The sequence below is a fragment of the Phaethon lepturus genome, unplaced genomic scaffold, assembly GCF_000687285.1.
Source record: "Phaethon lepturus isolate BGI_N335 unplaced genomic scaffold, ASM68728v1 scaffold3630, whole genome shotgun sequence".
Classification (NCBI taxonomy): Eukaryota; Metazoa; Chordata; class Aves; order Phaethontiformes; family Phaethontidae; genus Phaethon; species Phaethon lepturus.
In genome coordinates this window covers 19,016-20,656 of record NW_010512445.1, presented here as the reverse complement: position 1 = coordinate 20,656, position 1,641 = coordinate 19,016, and the positions used below count along the sequence as shown (strand labels likewise).

At 42.8% G+C, this 1,641-nt stretch overlaps 1 protein-coding gene across 1 annotated transcript in view; it reads left to right on the top strand.

The window, feature by feature from the left end:
• LOC104620687 (G protein-coupled receptor kinase 5-like) overlaps positions 1-1,641 on the top strand; it is a 4,959-nt gene that overhangs the window by 1,614 nt on the left and 1,704 nt on the right. Inside the window, exon 2 of the mRNA XM_010286983.1 lies at positions 822-959. Within this exon, the coding sequence (XP_010285285.1) occupies positions 822-959 (138 nt within the window). The remainder of the gene's footprint in view (positions 1-821; positions 960-1,641) is intronic.

The following is a 1,641-nucleotide window of genomic DNA, read 5'->3' as shown; positions in this document are numbered from 1 at the left end:
GCAGGTCAGGCTAGTCCCACAAGCCACCCCTCAATTACTCCTGTGCATCAAAGGGTAACTGTGTGGTTGATGGGCACATCAGATGACCATGCTATGACAGGTAGCCAGTGATGACTATTTCTGCTTTCTGTGGCTGACTGCTGGAATATGAGCTAAAAGCAGCGTCACTGCAAAGAGTCCTGTCTGTCATCCCTGAAAATTAAGCAGTTTAAAAAGGTAAAGCCATTTGGCTATTTGTTTGAAGAAAGGCAGCCAAGTTAAAAGAGTTAATAGAGGTGATTCTGGACAGCTTCCAGCAGCTGAGCTATTAATAAAAACAATGGAAAAATGCCAAACCTCTTCCGTCTTCTTTAGCAATTAGTATACATTCCTTTAAACTTTTAAGCTGCAAACTCCAGAGCTACCTGAGCAGAAGGACACTTCTACTTGAGGTCCCTATTCAAGGCTGTCTCCAGTGTGTCACTCATAAACATTCTGGTTTTCTCTTGTTCCCTCTCTAAAAGAAAAGACTACTGAAGGATTGGATTTTTGTTTTCTTGATCTTTCTGTCCTTTTTCCCTCACCTCTTAGCTATATGCTACATGGATGAGTAAAACCCACTTTGGCTGTGCTGATGCTTTAAGGACTTCAAAGTGGGAAGCTTAACATGCTTAAAGTGGAGTCAACCTTTGATGATAAACATGCGGGCAGAGCAAGTCTAGAGAAGCAGGACGCAGATAGTCACTTGTTGTTAGGCATTCTCACTTGACTGAATCTGTGAATGAAAGCACATGGTCAGACTCAGAACTATTTTTTCTCTTGTTGTTTTTCTGCTGAGATAGCCCAGAGCAGTATACTGCAAGGATGTGTTAGACATCGAGCAATTCTCCACAGTGAAAGGAGTTAACCTGGACCAAACAGATGATGATTTCTATTCCAAGTTTTCCACAGGATCAGTGTCTATTCCATGGCAAAATGAGGTAAGGATGTATCATAGTAAAATTACTCCAATAAAATCCCTAACACAGATGGTTTAAGAGGAGGTGTATATTTCCAGTAATACATAGCTATTGGATAACTTGCCAGACTCTAATGCTTTCATAAGTTACAAATGGCCTCTTTCAAGATCTATAATGTACCACAGATGTCAGGTTCAGGTGACTGCATCTGTTGGCTCTGCGTATTTATGTAAATTGGCAAGGATCCTACTGTACTTCCTTCTCCTGTATTTCTACAAAGGTGTTTCGACAGCAGCTCTGAGGAACTTCCGAGGGATGGCTGGAAGCCCTAATGGGAGGCTCCCCCGTTGGTGATCCTGATTTCACCCATTGTCTTGTACCTGCAGCGGGTCCCAGCTGCAGCAGTTGACTCTGGACCTTGAATGGCTCTAGGGTTTCCAGATCTGGGTCTTTGTTTCTGTTTGATGTCAAAACAGAGCCAACGGTGGATTTCATAATCTAACTGTGGATCAAACAGCAGATCCACTTGGGCAGGGGGTGGTAATAACTGGGATTTTGTGAGTCTGCCTGTCTTTACCCAATATTCTCCACTGTCCTAAAGAAAAGAACAGAAAGCTTTATGGGGCGACTTCTAAGATGACTGACGTGCAAACATGCAGAGCATACTCAGCCTCTCTTTTTCATACATCCCATTTACCTTCCA